The 18,911-nt window shown below is 37.8% G+C and overlaps 2 protein-coding genes across 2 annotated transcripts in view; both read left to right on the forward strand.

Moving 5' to 3' along the window:
- The window catches only part of LOC109714092 (WD repeat-containing protein 3), a 30,057-nt gene continuing 14,380 nt past the window's right edge, over window positions 3,235-18,911 (forward strand). Inside the window, exons 1-2 of the mRNA XM_020238519.1 lie at window positions 3,235-3,315; window positions 3,865-3,923. Coding sequence (XP_020094108.1) covers window positions 3,235-3,315; window positions 3,865-3,923 — 140 coding nt within the window. The remainder of the gene's footprint in view (window positions 3,316-3,864; window positions 3,924-18,911) is intronic.
- On the forward strand, window positions 3,873-17,141 carry LOC109714004 (lysine-specific demethylase SE14). Its single transcript, XM_020238355.1, has 7 exons — window positions 3,873-4,999; window positions 5,075-5,153; window positions 5,254-5,321; window positions 7,691-7,841; window positions 11,126-11,772; window positions 12,992-13,450; window positions 14,915-17,141. Exons 1-7 carry the CDS (start codon window positions 4,078-4,080, stop codon window positions 16,783-16,785), a joined length of 4,197 nt encoding a protein of 1,398 aa, XP_020093944.1. The 5' UTR covers window positions 3,873-4,077; the 3' UTR covers window positions 16,786-17,141.

Raw genomic sequence — 18,911 nt, forward strand, 5'->3', positions numbered from 1 at the left:
AAGTGTATCAAGTTAGTACCCTGTGGTTTCTCACTTTATCACTTTAGTACCCTGTGGTTTAAGGTGTATCAAGTTAGTACAAAATTAAAACCACAGGGTACTAAAGTGATAAAGTGCAAAACCACAGGGTACTAACTTGATACACCTTAAACCACAGGGTACTAAAGTGATAAAGTGAGAAACCACAGGGTACTAACTTGATACACTTTAAACCACATAGTACTAAAGTGAAAAAATTGAAACCACAGGGGGGTTTTTGAAGTTTTTCCATAATAATAGCGAATGTAGATTAAATAGTAATATTACTTTCAATTTTAGATATAAAATTATTCATTAATTATATTAAGAGATGCATTGTAAGTTCTCTCCAAAAGTTTTTTGAATAAATTATACTTTTGGCTCTCAAATTATAAGGAGTGTGACATTTTGGCCATCAAATATTAATTTATATAACTCAAATTTTCTAAATTAAGTTCCACCGCCCAATCTAGCTGAATAAATATTGACAAATTATTGATAATGAAATAATATGAAAATTAACATTTAAAGTTTGAGCACCAAATGTCAATATCTTATACTTTGAGGACCAAAAGTGTAATTTACCCAAGCTTTTAATCCTGGCAAGAATTTATAAAGTTAACATAAATTTTAGGCCAAAATAACTATTTAACATCTTAAAATTTCGAATTTCTTATTTAACCTTTCGATATATTAGATTTGGATGATTTAGAAAATTACTGCCTTCATCTAGTATATCTATACATTCTTACATGAACTTATTTTGTAAATAATATCATAAATTTTTTTATTTGATGAAATAATCTTTTAAAAATTTTATTTAGGCAAATAACCCTAATCTTACGATGTGGATGTTTGGCCTAGCTTCTGAAAAGTGATTTTCGGCGCGTTTAACAATCTTATTTTTAAAACCTAATTCTAATTTTTAGAATCAATTTTCTAATTCTGGAGGCCGAAAATCAGAAGCAGCTGAAACATGCTTCTTGAAATCTGATTCTTATTGCAGAAAGCCCTAAACCCTAAAATGTAAGTTTTTTAAAAGTTTGGAATGGAAAACGAAAAGGTGGGTATTTATAAAAGGATTTTCTATAATTTAGCCATATATATATATATATATATATATATATATATATATATATATATATATATATATGTATTATATATTAGAGGTCCGTACTATGCTTATTAATCGCCGATTGAAGACACTTGGTGCTTTAACCAAGCTTTTCCGCGTATAGATTCTATTCTTTTTGATCATTTCACACGTGTAGATCATCTATTAAACAACCACACATTCAACCCCCTATGAGAGCCACCATCATCCTAACCGCATATCTCTTAATCCAATAGCCAAAAACTTGGTAAGCAGGACTTCGTTGGCTATTTGAATAGCTATAGTGCCATTTAATATAGAGATTGTGTGTGTTTATACTATATATAGATGAGAGAGAGAGCAGAAAAAGAGAAGAGAGAGAGAGAGAGAGGAGCTAGGCTGGTATACATCAAGTAGCACGAAGACCTCGTGCCTACCAAGTTGTTATTCAATGATGTGGATTCCATATCGACGATCGGCTCTGTTTAGACTTGATCTACACTAATTGAAGTATTTGGGAAACTAAAATTTCATTCTTATTCGCCATTTCATTTAGCTCTCAAAACGATAGTTAAAAATAAATGGCTAAAATAAAAATACTCATAAAAAATAATGGATAAAAAGACTTTGAATTAAGATATGAGATATGATCTTACTCAAAATAGTAAAAAAAAAATTTTTTATAAAATTTCCATCTAATTTGGATTTGTATTTACATCTCGTTAATCACAAACACATCAAATCTACATTAAATGTCAATTTTGAGACCTATTTTGATCACTAGCCAAATTAAGATGTTCAAAAATTTATGAAATTATAGGTTTGCCATACTTTAAATGTGTAGAATCAAGATTAACGGTAAGCGATCGATCGATGGAAGCACAATCATTGAAAACAACTTGGTAGTACGATGCTCCGTTGCTACATAGTTATAACAGCCTTAGCTCGCTGCTCGCTCGCTCGCTCTCTCTCTCTCTCTCGTCTCTTTCTCTCTTCTCTTCTCTCATCTCTCTCTCTCTCTAATATAATATATATATAGTGAGTTCCTGACTTTTATATATTAATAGTACGATGTCGTTATCTAATGTTGTTTTCGATGATAGAGCTTTCGAATCGACGATCCACACCGTTAAACGTTATCTAGAGCATTTGAAACATCTAGAAATCAAATTTCATAATTTTTCGACATCATTTACCTTACAATCAAAAGCTTACAAAATTGACAATTTTTAACGGCCGGTATGAAATACTTAATAGTTTAACGGTGCAAAAGAATCTGAATAGGTTGAATTTTTGATAGAAAATTCTATTCACTACCTAGATAAAGATCAATAACTCTGATCTTAAATTGAAGGATCCGATCATCCATTTTTAAGACATCGTTCGATTTTGACCGTTCATTTTATGCCCGCTTGATGGACTTTATTATGATTTCGAAAAATTACGAAATTTATTTTCTAGGAGTTTCAAATACTCTACATCATATTTAGCGGAGTGGATCGTCGATTCGGAAGCTCCATCATCGAAAACAACTTACGAGTATGAAGGACCCAATACTCATAATAGTATAGTAGCCCTACTATATATATATATATATATATATACTCTTATGAGTATAGGCTTCTTCGTACTCATAAGTTTTTAGCCATTAGAAGAAAGGATATGCGGTTAGGATGGTAGTAGTCTCCTAGGGTTGAGTGGGTGGTTGGTTGAATAGTATAATCTAACTGGTGGAAATGATTAATGGGATGGATCTAACAGCCGAAAACTTATGAGTACAAAGAGACATACTCATAAAAGTATAGTAGTTGAACTCTCTCTCTCTCTCTCTCTCTCTCTCTCTCTTTGTAGTGTCCTTGGGGTTTAGCTGTCGGAATGACTGCAATATCAGTGGCTTGTCGTTCCCTGGGGTTTAGCTGTCAGAATGACTGCAGTATCAGTGGCTTGTCGACACATCTGTAGAGTATCGGGACAAGTCGGAGTCGTTTTGGCCCAAAATGAATGCAAAAACGGACTCGTGCTGTGCGAGATTGGAGTTCTAACACTGAAATCTGCAAATTGCAAATTTTGAGTGTTGAGTACCGGTACCTGAGTGGACTACGGTACCCCAGAGGATTACCAGAATGGGTGCTCTCGAGTTTGTGAAGCTTTGTGCTGGGTACTGGTACCTGAGTGACGCTTTCTCCCATTTTCTTTTAAAGGGGGTGAATCGTTCACCGCATTCAAGAGAATTATATAGGAAATAGAAAAAAGTGAGGTTGTTAGGATTATATGTGGATCATTAGAATTTTTATTTGATTATTAGGATTTTATGGATAGATTATTAGGATTGTTAGGCTGTTAAGATTATATAAAATTATATGGATAAATTATTAGAATTTAAAGATTGTTAAGATTATATGTGATTTGTTAAAATTTTTATGTGGTTGTTAGAATTATATATGGGATATAGAAAGAAATAGTAAATAAGTGAAGGGTAGTGACTGATTCACTATCTTTAAAAGAAATAGAAAAAGAAATGGAAGAAAGCGGGAATGATTTACTGCCTTTAAACGAAATTTTAACGTGGCGCCGACGTGACGAAAGTAGGGTTAGTTTTTCAAATAAAATTTTAAGAAGGTTATTTCGCAAATTTTAAAATTTTAGTGGGTTGTTTTATAAAGAAGTCCTGGCTTGGGGTGTAGTTACTAGGAAGCACTGCTCTTAACAAATCCCTCCTCTTCTCCTCCCGCTGCGTGCTCCGCCTCCTTTAGTCCTCTCCCAAAACCCACCGTCGCAGCTCTCCCGGTTCCTCCTCCTCCTCCTCCTCCTCCTCTCTTCCTCCTCCTCCTTCTCTCTCTCTCGGGTGTGCGCGACGCCTCATAATTCTCTACCTTTCCCACTCCGACCTAGGGTTTCCACGAAACCCCCATCAAAACCCTAACCCTCTTGTCCCCCCATCACTAACCGCCCCTCCAACACAAAAAATGTCCGATCCCGAGATACCCTCGTGGTTGAGGAGCCTCCCCCGCGCGCCCGAGTATCGCCCCACGGAGACGGAGTTCGCCGACCCCATCGCGTTCATCTCCCGCATCGAGCGCGAGGCCGCTGCCTTCGGCATCTGCAAGGTCATCCCTCCCTTGCCCAAACCCTCCAAGAGGTTCGTCCTCGCCAACCTCAACCGCTCCCTCTCCAAGTCCCCCGACCTCTCCTCCTCCGCCGCCGCCGCCGCACCCACTACTAGGCACCAGGAGCTCGGGACCCGCCGCGCCCGGACCCCGGTGCCGTTCCACAAGCAGGTCTGGCAGAGCGGCGAGCTCTACTCCGTCGAGCAGTTCGAGGCCAAGTCGAAGGCTTTTGCCCGAGCCCAGCTCGGCGGATTCAAAGAAGTCACCCCGTTGCTCGTCGAGAGCCTTTTCTGGAAAGCAGCTGCAGAGAAACCCATCTATGTCGAGTATGCCAACGATGTCCCCGGTTCGGGCTTTGCCGCCCCTGAGGAGCCCTTTAAATATTACACTTATCGCAGGAGGCGGCGGAAGAGAGAGTTTCATCAGGAGAAAATTCAAGAACCCATGTGCCCGCTACCAGTAGGAAGTGATGTGGAGAGCACAGGCAGCGCGGGGTGGAAGCTCTCGAACAGCCCATGGAATCTTCAGGTAATCGCACGGTCGCCCGGCTCACTCACCCGGTTCATGCCGGACGAAGTGCCGGGCGTGACCTCCCCGATGGTTTACATCGCAATGCTGTTCAGCTGGTTTGCATGGCATGTGGAGGATCACGAGCTGCACAGCTTGAACTTCCTCCACATGGGCGCACCGAAGACTTGGTATGCGATTCCTGGTGATCATGCTGCTGCCTTGGAAGAGATTGTTCGCGTTCAGGGATACGGCGGGAATGTCGACCGGCTCGGTATATTATTTGCTCTGCCTTTTTGTGAACTTTGTGATTGTAATGGTTCTTTATTTTTAATCCTTTATTGTTAAGCGGCTCTTGCTATGTTGGGGGGGAAGACGACATTGTTATCTCCAGAAGTTCTAGTGGCTTCAGGGATACCCTGCTGTAGGTAAAATATTTCTTTAATGAATTTGACTGATTGATCTTTGCTCGATGGTGGATTGTCGATTTAAAATTTATGAAGCAGCTCTGTTTTATTCCTGTTTCAGATTAGTGCAGAATCCGGGGGAGTTTGTTGTGACATTTCCCAGGGCATATCATATTGGATTCAGCCATGGTAATTCTTTCCTAATTATATTTTATCTATGCAGTGGAATGTTAATTTTTATCTCTTGAGCTGTGGATATAGATTAGAATGGTAGTGACATTTGATATTTTATCCTCCTCTGTAGTCTATATCGAACTGAAAATGTGCAGTTAAGGTTGTCATGGTTTGTCCAAGCATCTCAATGTAGCTGCATTATATCATGGATTTGATTAAATTCTGTTGCATTACTAGATAAAAATGGAATTTTCTTGCCGATAATCTGTTTCTCTTTTTCCCATCAAAATATCATGTTTTCTATGTTAAGAAGACAATGTTTTGATGCTACTAGATAAATCCTCAAACTATTTTGGCTTTTTTTGTTGGTTTGCTAGCTGAAGTCCAATACAACAGACTGAGTTTATCAAGTAAAGATAATTTGTTAAAAAATGTGTGTAAATCTTGGGGAAAAGAAATATGGCTATGTCATCTTGATTCAAATACTATGGTGAAACTAGGTTATTGTACCGAACTGCGTACTTTCCCTACAAATGAATGGGGAGGCCACCGGGCTAGGATGCCAAACTCTAGCGGTTGATAATGGTGGGAACTGCTGAGTGTCACTACGACTTGCATAAATTAGAGCAAAAGCGAATAGATACTATCAAGTAGTTTATGAATACCTAAGGAGTTGTATGAACTATTTAGTAATTAAGTGTTGAAGGGTTTGTCCCATATGGAATGATGTGGATGCTCATGCACATCATCGTCTTCTGGCAAGTTGATGTCGTCTTCTGGCAAGTTGATCGTGAAGAAACTAGGATGAACTTTTGGATGCACATCTCGTTCTCTACTTAGCTGCCATCCTCTGTTTTCCCAACCTTGGAGACCTCTATTCAACCATAGCAGTTCTTCACAATGAGCTGTTCATTCCTTTTCTTCTTGCTGGGAGTTCGAGGGAGAAATGGTGGCGAGTGGAAAGAAGAGGGAAGGAAGACAGAGAGAAAGGTCTTTGTGACAAAAATATGTTTCTGTAGAGACTTAGGAGTATGGATATGTTCTTGGGTTGCCTCTCTTGTATGCACTGCACAGCAAATAAGCAATATGTCCCTGCAAAGTGGCAACAAATAAAAATAAAACACAATAAGACGGGCAGCATTTTGATTTTCCAAACTGACTAAGACTAAACCATCAGCTAACCTTGTTCAGTTGACATTTTAATGACTAATTATCTGCACCTTGCATTTCTTACCTACGCAGGCTCTTTCATCCAATCAAGCCCTGTGCCTACTGCTTCCTCTTCAGTTTGGCTTGCCTAAATGAACCAAACTTCATATTTCTCTTTTGTTACTTCCTCTTAAATGCTATCTGAATGTAGAGTTTGAATGACAAAAATCATAGAAGAAAGCACTCATGGTAAAATGAAAAGAGGTAAGAAGGAAGAAAACTTAGGTAGTTCACTCTATGTTCTACATGCTTTAATGAAGACGAGAGTTCACTGAAGGGTTAGTGGGTTATTTATCTGGGATTTATGGATAGGCTTGTGTTTATTTGTTTCAAGTCAGCTCACTAGCTCAGCGGGTTTACCTTGTTTGAGCCAGATTTGAAATAAAAGCTAAGGGATGATGTTTTATGTGAGAAGGATTTTCACTTTTTGAGCTAGGTTTGCGGCAAAAGGCAAAGCTATTCCATGAAAATAATTATGGATGGCCAATCTGATTTAATAAGAAATCATGTTTAATACAACACTTTCTTGGTTTAGTTCTTTAATAAATGTATGAATTTCCTTTGTGAACATTTTTTTGGTATTACATGACAGAGTACTGTGATCTATACCTTCAAGCATGTTCCTTGACATAGATCCCCTGACTGATGAAAATTCTTGTGGGGGAGCAGATCTTCATTTAAAAAGATACTTATTTTGAATAGATTGATCTGCCATTGGGATAATTACTTTGAATTGCTATGTTTATTTCTTCCCTGTTTATGTTATCATTAGCTACACCTTCTCCATTTAATACAAGAAGAATTTTATTTATTATTGACTAGATTTTCTCCACTTAACATGAGAAGAATTTTATTATGTAAATGTTTTTGTATGAGTTAGATTGTTGGGCAGCTGAACGAAAGGATGTGGGTTAGTAAATCATAACTGTGCATGTAACCAGAGTTGTTTATTTCATGTATTCCTGCAAGTTGCTGTGATTTGCAATTTATTTGCTCTCTTGTATTTCTTTACCATTATAAATATGTGCATTTCATTCAATAGTTTAACATAATATTGGAGATGACTACTTAACTATTGGTTAAGGTTTGAGTTTTTTTTTTCTTTTGGAATAGATGTGAACTTTGTACTGTAGTTTCATAATTAAGTAGTTGTGTCTTCATGTATTTGATGACAGGATTTAATTGTGGTGAAGCCGCAAACTTTGCAACTCCTCAATGGTTGAAGTTTGCAAAAGATGCTGCAGTACGAAGGGCTGCCATGAATTATCTACCAATGCTCTCTCATCAGCAGCTGTTATATATGTTAACTGTTTCTTTTATCTCTAGGTCAGTTTGCGACCAGATTGTGGTTTGTTTGTTAATCTATTCTCTCTTCTTTACAAGGATAATTGCTTCTTATTTTGGTACCTTAGTATTGCATCAAGTTTGGGCTGCATTTTAAGTCGAGCTATTCAAACTTTTATTAGTTTTTGGTTTAATCTTCAGTAATTTTGACTAAAGAGAGTAATTGGGTTATGGCTTTTCCTAAATAACTGTAGTGTTTCCAGTCAGCAAGGGCATTTTAAACATCTGAATATACTGTACAAAAGCAAACATTAGAATCCTGATACATATATTTGATTTAATATTTTGAAAGTATGATTATATAATGCAAGCTTGTGACTTCCCTCCTNTCTTCGCTATTACGCCAGCTGGCGAAAGGGGGATGTGCTGCAAGGCGATTAAGTTGGGTAACGCCAGGGTTTTCCCAGTCACGACGTTGTAAAACGACGGCCAGTGAATTGTAATACGACTCACTATAGGGCGAATTCGAGCTCGGTACCCGGGGATCCTCTAGAGTCGACCTGCAGGCATGCAAGCTTGTGACTTCCCTCCTAGAAATGTTGCTTACTGCAAGTTTTGGCATACATTTTGGGGTAGTCGACCATTATTAAGGTGAGAAAGAACGGATTATGAAACCCACATGAAAATGTTCTCCTTGATTTTTGTTTGGAGGAAATACGAATTGCGTGTGATAAGGAAATTAGGAGAGTTATACACGTTTCTACCACTGTAGTGACCTTAGTTAGTTGGCTATGAGTAGAAGTTCTTCTTGTTAGGAATTTAAGTTCAAGCCATGATCGTCGTGCTGGTTGGCGTGGTAGGAACTTGTTGAGTGTGCACTTTGCCGAATGCATCAACAATGAAGAGGGCACCATGTAACGGTCAATGCTTAATTATTTTTTATTCCAAAACTTAGTATGGTGGGGATAGAAATAATAGTTGTTTAATTGATAATTCTTTATTTCTATATGAATAAAGGAGTTGAAAAAATAAGGGCGTATGATATCTTATGTGGTGCAATTGTGCACAAGTAGGTCACTGATGCTGGTCGGCATGGTAGGATCTTACTGAGTGTGCTCTTTGCTGAATGCATCAACAATGAAAATGGCGTCATGTAGCAGTCGATGCTTAATTTTGTATTGATTCTAATACTTAGAATGATGGGAATAGAAGTTTAAATGATTGTTCTCTATTTTCTACCGAATAAAGGAGCTAAATGAACTAGGGGATATGATATATTTAGTGTGGTGCAAAAGTTGGTCACCGGTGAGCAGTAGTCAATCATGCCTCGGCATACTTGGCCTATTTTTCTGCAAGAAGAGGTTATATATGTGTGCTGTTGAGCAAGCCTGGTGAATTAATTCACAAAATCAGATAGATGGTTTTCACTAATTTCATCGACTTCACAGATAGGCTAATGATGATGAACTTTCAACTTCTATATTTGCTTGAAAAAAAAAGGTTTGTATCATGCATGTTTGTATGCATGTGCTGATATTATAGGCTAAACTAGAGGCATGAAAACTGCTGCGAATAGGTAATTTAGGTATGCCAATCATACATTACTAACCTGTAATATCATTGTATAACAAATTCTAAGATTATACAACTTGACATTTAGACCTAGAAACAGCTACATTTAAACTTTTGAACGACAACATTATTTGCAGGACATATCAAGATAGCACTGATCATTAAGATAATGGACAAAAATAAAATGTTTACTACGTTGAGTTGATTTGTAACACTTTCCAGGAACAAGTGTTGGACGTGGCAAAACCACTTTCCATGCCAAGCTATACCTCCAACTCTTCAACTAATGAAATACAAAGTCTCGTGAACTTGCATGCAACATATCAAGGAAGATGAAGGTTATAAGACATCAAAAGGATTTAGCTGCACTAATTATCTAATTTTCACTTTTTGCAATGTTGTCATTGTGGGTGCGTTCTACAACGGATTTCACCCATAGACTAGTGGTGGATCAAGATAGACTGATTAAGACATGCATTCTTAACCAGTCACATGGTGATGTGAGGCGGAATTTTTTATAGCTGACCACAATAATGGGTCAAGTTACACTTTAGTAGTGTCCTTATAGAGAGGAAGATGTGCTAACCTGGTCTAGAAGATCTGAGTAGGTCATAGGCTATTTTTTTATTTGTTTAGTACTCTGACCGCAATTGTGACACCTTATATTAGTTATATGCAGTGAAATGCAGGGTGTGACCACTGATGAAACTAGCCTGGATTTACTATACTTTTTCGAAACATGTTTACCAATGCTTCTATTTTTCATCGGATGATGAAGTTGTTTTCATAGAACTTCTAGGTGGAAAATATGGAGTGATAGAGAGGCACGGTGCCCTGCCCACGACAGGAAAATAGTATGCCAACAAAAGCAAACTTTCCCCATTTTCAGTATGTAACCACTAAATATTGATTCTGAACCTCTGTAACTTATGGGTTGAAGAACTATAGAAGTACCCTTAGATTCTTTCTTGATTTTAGACTAAAATAAACTAACTGATAGTGGAAATGATGCTTAATGCATCATTAATGTTCAATATGGCTTTTCCAATAATTCAGGACGTTTTCATTTTAATAGTCAATTGAATCTTCTTGAAGTTTGTCTGATCTGTTCTTTAGCTTCTGTGGTCTAGGATTATTACTGACTTTTGTCAAGAGGAACTTGGATGGCCTGTCTGACCGTATAAGCTATCAGTATTAACAAACAGAATCAGGATTATTGTCATCTCGTTTCTTGTTATATTAGAGTTTTTTGTGGTAAAACTTTATCTGCTATCAAGTCCATAGCCATTGTGCTTACCCAGGATAGAAGTTCCACATCCTCATAGATGCTCTAACTGGCAACTAGTATCTTTTGCAATGCATGTGAGGAATTTACTGAAAATAAAATGCTTATCTATTTGTTTTATGGTTGAATGTAAGCTCTCATGATTGGTTATTCCAGCAGCCTTGATAATGCTATCATCTTATTGGGTAGTTTCTAGAAAACCTGATATGACCTTCTTCTTATTATTTTTAGATGATCTTTATACCTTTTTTTCTCACTGACCTGTCTCATGTTTTCTGGTATTATTCGGCACAGTGTAATGAATGCCTCTTAACAAATTGGTGCTCCTATTTCATTTGTATTTTAGTGAACTATCTCACACATTTACGTTTTTATTTTGTGTGCTATTGGTGTCCATGAATTACTGGAGTGGGCACCTAATCTGTATGTTTTCTCCAGTTTGAATCTGGTGGGGTTATTTTAATTCCAGAGTACCTGGAGAACTATTGCCTGGCGTTCGGACATCACGCTTGAGAGATCGTAAGAAAGAAGAGAGAGAATTTCTTATCAAAAGAGCATTTTTGCATGATATGATGAATGAAAACCAGTTGTTGTGTTCCCTTCATGCAAAAGAATCGACTATGGGTGCAGTTCTATGGGAGCCTGACCTGTTACCTTCTTCATGTCTTGTACCCCATGAGAGGATGGTTGATGGTGATTCTGCAATGGAAATGATTCAATGTAAGCTCAAAAATAGCAAACCTTTAGAGAATGTTCATGAAGGGACTGACCATTTAGCTAGCATACAGTCTCAGAATATTTTATCTGTTAAGACACAGATCAATGCTTGTGATGCTGAATGCTCGAATTCTAAGGAGGAAACAATTAATTATGAAGATGCTGAGGGGGAGGCTGATGAGGAGGATTTACCTTTTGGTTTGAGAATCGATTCGGGGTCACTAGCATGTGTTGCCTGCGGTATTCTTGGCTATCCATTCATGGCCATTTTACAACCTTCTGAAAAAGCATTGAACGGGCTTTCTCCTGTAAATTGTGAAGAGTCTACTCAAAAGATTGAAGTATCAGAGTGTACAAGTCAACCTTCACTTGCTAGCATCATTAAAAAGTTTGATTCAGGTTTGCATCCTTTGACCGAAGTTTATTGATTTCAAGTTCCAGACAAGGGTCTTTTTAGCTTAGTTGTAAATTCTGCATTTTTATTGTTTAAACATAGCTGTTTAAGAAAATTTATTTGTTGAAATCTCCCCAGCCGCTTCCAAACTGAAGCTGAAAGTAGAAACTTCTGATTGATGCTTCCGCTTGTGGAATCCAGAATTCAGAGCCTTTTTGTTTTCCAAATTTTCAAATTCTAAACAGAGAAACTATTTTAGAAGCATGGCTAAAGGGCCACAAAAGTAGGCATCTAAGGGTGAGAAAAAACCAGCTTTGTGCCTAAATGTTGACGGATAGCCTTTATTTGTTGTTTAAGCGATGAATATCATGGTTACATGAAAATTGTTGCGCATTAGGCTTTTGGTCATTACAAAAGACCTTACAGACAGATTTGCCTCTTTTGGCTAAAAAGAAGAGTTTATAATGCGTTTGATAATTAAGAGCTGGCCTTTCCACTATTTCTGTTTGCCTATTATGAAGTTTCAGAACCCAATGTTATTTTCTCGTGCTTTCATACAACCCCCCTTCTTTGGCAAATGAACCTAATAAGCCCATGTTAGCCAGCCTTAAATGACAAGAATTAACATCTGATTGCATATTTAATGATTCTGAAGGGTAAGTTGCAGATAAATTAAACTAAATTTGCAACATGCATTTTGCAGCGACAGGAATTTTAGTGCTTAGTGGCTCAGGCCATGCCCACTGTGCTGTACTATGCCGGTGAGATATATGCACAGTAATGACAATTGTGCCGATGGAACGATTGAAAACCGTAATTTTTTTCAAAATTAGCAAGTAATTTCATCAATAGATTACAAAATATTTGATATAAAATATATTAAGAGCAATTAGAATATACTGGTGACAAAGAATGAAAGAAAATAAACTTTTCATGCCGAAGAATGTTAACACATAGGCATTGCATTGATGAGACACATCAGTACAACAAAACACTGTGCTGTACGGTGCTGCAAGTGCCCGGCATGACCCTGTTCCTCGGCTCTTAAATCCATGGACAGCAATGGATGCTTGTGTCTCCACATATGTACTTGTATTATGGAGATTAAATACCTTTTGGTTTTACTTCAAAAATAGAAGAAACGGATTTTAACATAAGTAGCAGAAGAATTCTTATTTGCAATTTAAATTAGCTCTTGAACACATGCTCATGTTTTTCTGTCAGCCAAAGAATCATCATTAAACCATGTAGAGGCGCGAGACCAGGAGACTTCTGATGGGGACAAAGCTAGAATAGGTCATCAATCTCTAGAAGGAAACACTTGTAGAATTAGTAGTTCACAAATTGACTCGCCAGATGGTAGGAAACAAGGATGCAGCACTGCTATATTCGAGCATCCAATAAATCAGCTGAGCCATCAAAATGATAGCAGTTCTCCGTCCAGAATAGGAATTGTGAGCACTGAAGATGATATTTCTAACATGAATATTTCTGGTGAAAAGGCACAGACAGATGCAGACAGGCTGCTTGGTGCCGGAGTGGGACAATGTGATGAGGTTACAAAGTGGAACACGCATAATGGATTTTTAAGGCCTCGAATCTTTTGCTTGCAACATGCTCTTGAGATTGAGGAGTTGTTGCAAAGTAAAGGCAGTGCACATGTTTTAATTATCTGTCATTCAGGTATGAAGTTCTTCACACATTCTCGAGTTGTTTTATGCTTTCTTTAGCTCTCTGAAGCTCTAAAAGAGTTTGATGTCTTATTCTCGACAATATTATGGTCCTTTAGTCTTGTGTATGTAAAGTATGTACGGAGTTTTTAGGATATTTTTTCCTTTATTTTCGTGTCATAACATACTTTATCCCCTTGGCTTTCCTGTTAAATAGCATGACATTGAGTTATTTTTTTGTTTGTTATGGCTCTGTTGTTTGCTGTAGAAACAATAGAAAGAACTCTTCTTGTTATTGAGACAATTACGACCTCTGTTTTCTAACCAGATTAAGTGGACAAATAAGATCTCATAAGGAAAGGAAGACATCTAATTAAGAATGTCTTCGCTTTGACTTTTAGGAGTAAAACTTCAAAGACTTGCTGGTTTCATTATTCTAAATCTGTATTTCAGAAAATTTGAGATTACTTTGTTGGGAGCATATGAACTTATTATTCTAAATCTGTAACTAGGAAATTTGAGATTACTTTGCTGGAAATCTATTATCTTTAATGGCCTTCCAAGTGTGTATCTTGTGCCTGACTTATTGTATTGGAAAGTTCTATCCACAAAAGAAATATGCACAGTTGTTTGATCCTGGGTAGTCTTACAGAAGTTGATGAGATCTGAACTCTGATCTAATGAATTTTTTGATTTTTTTGTTTTACCCTAAATCTTGTAAGATACTGTATTGGGATCTCTGTTGCCTTTAGAACCCTGGGATTTGACAGTTACAGGGACTAAACTAGAGAGGCTTGTCACTGCTGGTGCATAGTTGTCATTATTGGAATGTGACTCTGCCGCCAAGGAGGGAGCGGTAGGGGCTGCTGTAGGAGATTATATTTAAAAGTGATAGAAGGGAAAAGAAGGGTTTAGATGGGCGGAAAAGAGAAAAATCTAAGACTACTGGGCAAATGGGAGGACATGAGAAGGATAAAACAGCTAACCTAAATGGATAACAATATAATCTAAAATATCTAGCAGTTCTGATAGATTTGATTTTTATTTAAACCTGCCAATATAAAAGATACAATGCGTATAAAACTTGAACCAATTGATGAACATACGATGCAACTCAATTTTACCTTTACTAATATATAGATGGATAAAGTTAAACATGACGCAAACTGGATTCGTATTATCCCTAAGTTGCCGTGCTGGCATAAAAAAAAAGCTTTATTTACTTAATTTTGTATGATTCCCTAATTGAATTGATATGTTCGTCGTAATATTTGTACAATCTTAGCCACCTATTGCACAAATAAATTTAGCTGCTAATCTCTTAGTGCAGCTTTAATGCCACTTTCAAATAATTGACCTAACTGGAGATTCAAGCAATTTTTAATCTTTCTAATTTCTTAATTGTGCTACATGTGAAGTATCTTAATGAGATTGGTGAACATAGTATCTTACCAATATCTACTTGTGTTTTTGATAGATTATCTCACAATAAAAGCACTTGCCATGTCGATTGCTGAGGAAATTGATGTCCAGCTTGATTGTGAAGACATTCCTTTGCAGAATGCATCTCCATCTGATATGCATTTGATTAATATTTCAATCGATGACGAAGAGCATGAAGAAGATGGCAAAGATTGGTCATCAAGTTTGGGTGTGAACCTACAGTATCGTGCCAAGCTCAGAAAGCAGTCATCAGCAAAAGAACAGCTTGCACTCTCTCTTGGGGGAATATTTTCTGACCCTGCTCCTGTTTCAGTTGTTTCTAATCTCAAGTGGCTCTGCAAAAAATCCCGCACGCCGTGTAAGGTAGTTGGTACAAGCCTGCCTAGATCTCACCTCCATAAAGATACTAATAAGTTTGGTCGTTCGCATTGTTATTATGAAAATGTAGATGAGGAAAACATGAACAATTTGTATGCTGTCCCTATTACTATTGCCGAACATCTGCAAATAAATCAACTCGGCTTGTCTGGACAAAGTGTTAGCAGTTCACATGAGGTCACTCATTCTTTAAATTCACAGGGTTCGCCTGTTGACGACAATACAGATTTTGTGTCTGGTGGGGGAGAGTTAGAGATCCATTCGGATAAGTCAGTTAATACAGTCAGTCTTTCTAATCCTATGAGCTCAGAATCTGATATATCCTATTACAACATTCCAATCTTGGCAAGGTTTGATATTCCTGAAAAGACCACTAAGGAATATAGCTTGAATAGAAAACACGACAATGTGGAGAATTTAGAAGTTAAAGAAAAAACTATGAGGTTAGAAGATGAAAGCTTACAAGTTGAGGAAACTAAAATTCTTGATGAGATGAATTCTAAGCTTGATGGGCCCCAATCTGCAAAATTAGATTGTGAATCTTCTTTAAGTGCTGTCTCTATTGCAGAGAATACACAAGAAAACTCATGGGCCGAAATTCCTGACTCAGAGGGTAACCATGCTGAAACTTTGGTGCTAGAGGAGTCGTTATCTGCCCCAGTATTGTCATTGAATGCTTCTGATATCCTTCTTGAAGTTGTAGATGAGGAACGACAGTGTGATGCTGCACTTGCAAAAGAAAGTCTTGCTCTAGATGATGCTGCTCTGAATGAAATCCACCACTCTACATTTAAAACCACAGTGGTTGACAATGCTGAGGCGAAAGATAACTCTGAAATGCTGCAGAAAGCACAACTAACAAATGTAGTGAAAGCGAGTACAGAGGTCTGTGCTTCTTTTGAAGCTGTTGTGAGAAGTGGGAAAGCGACTAGAGATATCATACACTATGTGAGACGCAAGAACAAACGAAAACGAGAAGAAGAGCAGCACAAAGGTGATAGTTCATACAGCTGTATTGGCTTTATACGCAGCCCATGTGAAGGCTTGAGACCAAGGAGTGGGCGGAACATACCCCTAGAGTCTGATACCCCTGTAGTTCCGAAAAAAGTAATGAAGGCAGTAAAGAAGCCTCAAATTTCTACCGTTCAAGGAGGCAAAAACAGGGTAGAAGGGCAGTTCAGCTGTGATCTCGAAGGCTGCCGCATGAGGTTTCGAACAAGAAGGGAGCTGTCACTCCACAAGCAAAACCGGTGCACTTTAGAAGGGTGCGGTAAGCGCTTCAGTTCACACAATTATGCGGCACGCCACCAGTGTGTTCATATTGACGATAGGCCTCTCAAGTGCCCCTGGAAAGGCTGCCGCATGACCTTCAAGTGGGCATGGGCCCGTACGGAGCATGTGAGGGTGCACACGGGCGAACGTCCCTATGAGTGTAAGGTTGCTGGGTGCGGGCTTACTTTTAGGTATATCTCCGATTTTAGCCGCCACAGAAGGAAAACTGGGCATTACGTGAGCGCATCTGTGTGACTGTTTTCAGAGGAACTTTTGCTTTCTTCTGTTGAAGCTTTCTCTTAGGCAGGAGAGATTTAACATCTAACAATCTAACTTTGTAGTTCTAGTGTTTCTCTTCGTCAATGATGGAGTTAAGTGTACACTGACTGGAATGTAGATTTGCCTAGACTGATCTTTCAATTGTCTGTACATTACTCCATTCTTTTGTTTCATTCAATGTTGCACTAAATGGGAAGCTTATTAATTGGATGTTGCCCCTCTATTGAAGTGTTCCTTTTTACCTAATTATGTAATTTTTATTCTGGTGTTTGAACTAGCCGTATGGCCTATGGACTGAGATCCTGCTGAGTTTATTATATATTGTTTGTCCATCGATTCTTTCACAGGAGATTGGTGATTTTAAGGCTGTTCTCAATGATAGCTCGATGCATTACTAAGCACATAAAATTTTCAAGACTTTCAGCAACAGCAGAAAATAGAAAATTTTCTTTTCTTTTCTTTTCTTATCTTTTCTTTTTTTCCTGATTGAGTACGTACTCATCCTAAACTTTAGGGTTACCTATTGGTGGCTGGAAGAATCTCAGAATTCAGGTGAAAATTTGCTTGGGGGGATAGCTTGGTTATTAATTGGAGCAATATGAAACAGTCTAAAAGGAGGTCTTCTCTTCAACGTAGCAGTTGCACCATATTATTTTCTTATCAAATCAGTCAAATACTTTTTTTTTTGAAAGAAATTGGTGAGCTCCAAAGGCACAATTTGATTGGTTGAGGATACGATGATAGAGAGCCATGGCCTTTTTGTTCAATGCTTTGTTAAAATAGTCTAAACTTCTGCTAAATTCTATTCAGAAGAAAACAATTTTGCCAAACAGTAAGTCTCTACACATCCATTGTACAATTCCTACGTACAAATCTCACGAGCTGACGTAGACCGAAAACCGCATCAACTAAAAAAAAAAAAACCCTTCAAACCAAAAAAAAAAAAAAAACTCGCTTCAACCCCCCAAAAAGTATATTTCATTTTCTTTCGCACCCAGATATGGTGGAGATCTCTTCCTCTCCTAAAGATTAGCATCTCATCGAAGCAGAATATGTTGGAGAACGAAAATAAAAAAGGTTGAAAATCGAAAGAGAATCAGAATCACCAAATTGAAATTTCTACTTTTGAGCATTAGAATCAATTTTTGCTATTCAACTTGGCATCTTGGGAAAAATACTTTATCCGTTTGCCATGAATAAGCCAAATTATAGTTTTAAAAAGTGTGGGGATTTGTATAAACTATGAGTCAATTCTATTAGTCGGAGATTGGCTCCGACAATGATATCATGAATGAAAAATCTATTATAGCAATCTCGGCCTAATGTGTAGAATTGAGCAAAATTGCTGGTTTTAAAGGTCTCATGCGCGGAGTTGTAAGAGGTCAGTTTCGACAAAGTGCTAATCTTCAGGAGAGAAAGAGGTTTCGATCGTATCTGGGTGGAAGAGAAAACGAAACGCTAGTTTTTTCAGAGGTTGAAGCAGTTTTTCTTTTTCTTTTCTTTTTCCCTTCATTCTCAGTTAATGAGGTTTTCTCAATTCTATTTTCACATCTTACATGTTGTGGTCTATATCAGCCCGTGAAATTTGTATGTAGGAAATAAAAATTGTACTTGGGTATAGGCTTACTGCTTGCCAAATTATGAATAATAAAGATATGAAAGAATTAGTTTCGAAGCTGTCTTTATAAAATCTAAAACCAAACATGAGTAGGAAAATAAAACTCGAAATTGTGCCCAAACTCAATCCGGTATTTTATAAACTATGAATTGGGAATCCTATCAGGTTGGGAGCGCTCTCCGCATCCTGCGCATTGTGGGCCCCGCAACTCATTGTGGGTCCCGCAAATTTGTTTCACATTAAGTGATGTGGTCCACGCAATTCTATTTTGCAATACATGGGGGTATGATCGGATCTCAATTTTCCATTAAATTTGACCTTTACATCTGGGGACGGCATTTGACCCTTCTATTTCTGTTTCATCTGACGCTCCGCCTTCTCCCTCTCCTCTCCATTTCCACCATGGCTCTCCGCCGTTATCTCGATCTTTGCCAAGATGGGCGTGACGTGAGGCTGCCGTTTTCTCCGTTGTGCCTTTGCCGAG

This window comes from Ananas comosus, linkage group 8 (genome assembly GCF_001540865.1).
Source record: "Ananas comosus cultivar F153 linkage group 8, ASM154086v1, whole genome shotgun sequence".
Classification (NCBI taxonomy): domain Eukaryota; kingdom Viridiplantae; phylum Streptophyta; class Magnoliopsida; order Poales; family Bromeliaceae; genus Ananas; species Ananas comosus.